We start from the raw sequence: 676 nt of genomic DNA, 5'->3' as shown, positions 1-676 counted from the left end.
ATTCTCCCCTCTCCTTCATCTACCTTTGAGCCATCATGTTGAGAGCAAACATTATGTAACCCTGAGCTAACTTGGAGGGGAGTGTTACATTTTACTGTTACAAACAGGTATCACCTGATAAGAACCAAGGCTGTATAAAGGCCAGTAAATTAGGGTAACAGGTAAATGCACATGTACCAGTCAGGGTCAACAGCAATCTGAATAGACCCCGTACCTCCATAGCTGTGCTATGCTTCCTTTCAGCCCTCTTTAGTAATGCTCTGCTCCTCCAACCTACATGCTTCTTTTTCTCTAGGGCTACCTCCAATACATCAAGAGCCTGCCACTCAATGACATCCCAGAGATTTTTGGTTTGCATGACAATGCCAACATCACTTTTGCTCAGAATGAGACTTTTGCCCTGCTTGGGGCCATTGTTCAGCTGCAGCCAAAAACATCCGCCTCGGGAGGCCAAAGCAGGGAGGAGGTGCGTATTTGTAGTGCCTAGGGTTGCCACATGCATGATAACATGCTCTGTTCTGTGCTTTGTGTTGTCAGGTGAAACAGTGCAATGTGAAGTCCACACTGGATACTGTTTTTTACTATAGCAGTATCACCCCCAGCTCTGCCCATGCTGAGTCTCCTAGACCTAGGACCGTCAAACTGTGTCGGTTCTTGAAGGGAAGATTCCCCCCCC

General features: G+C 47.2%; 1 protein-coding gene across 4 annotated transcripts in view; it reads left to right on the top strand.

The window, feature by feature from the left end:
- The window catches only part of DNAH1 (dynein axonemal heavy chain 1), a 192,572-nt gene that overhangs the window by 163,012 nt on the left and 28,884 nt on the right, over positions 1–676 (top strand). For all 4 annotated transcript variants that reach the window (XM_019510343.1, XM_019510342.1, XM_019510344.1 and 1 more), the window contains one exon: positions 296–466. In XM_019510343.1, coding sequence (XP_019365888.1) covers positions 296–466 — 171 coding nt within the window. The remainder of the gene's footprint in view (positions 1–295; positions 467–676) is intronic.

The sequence above is a fragment of the Gavialis gangeticus genome, unplaced genomic scaffold (genome assembly GCF_001723915.1).
Source record: "Gavialis gangeticus isolate Ggan-Ray unplaced genomic scaffold, GavGan_comp1, whole genome shotgun sequence".
Taxonomy (NCBI): Eukaryota; Metazoa; Chordata; order Crocodylia; family Gavialidae; genus Gavialis; species Gavialis gangeticus.
Note: the sequence above shows the minus strand (reverse complement) of the source record. Positions and strands in the feature narration are given on the sequence as shown.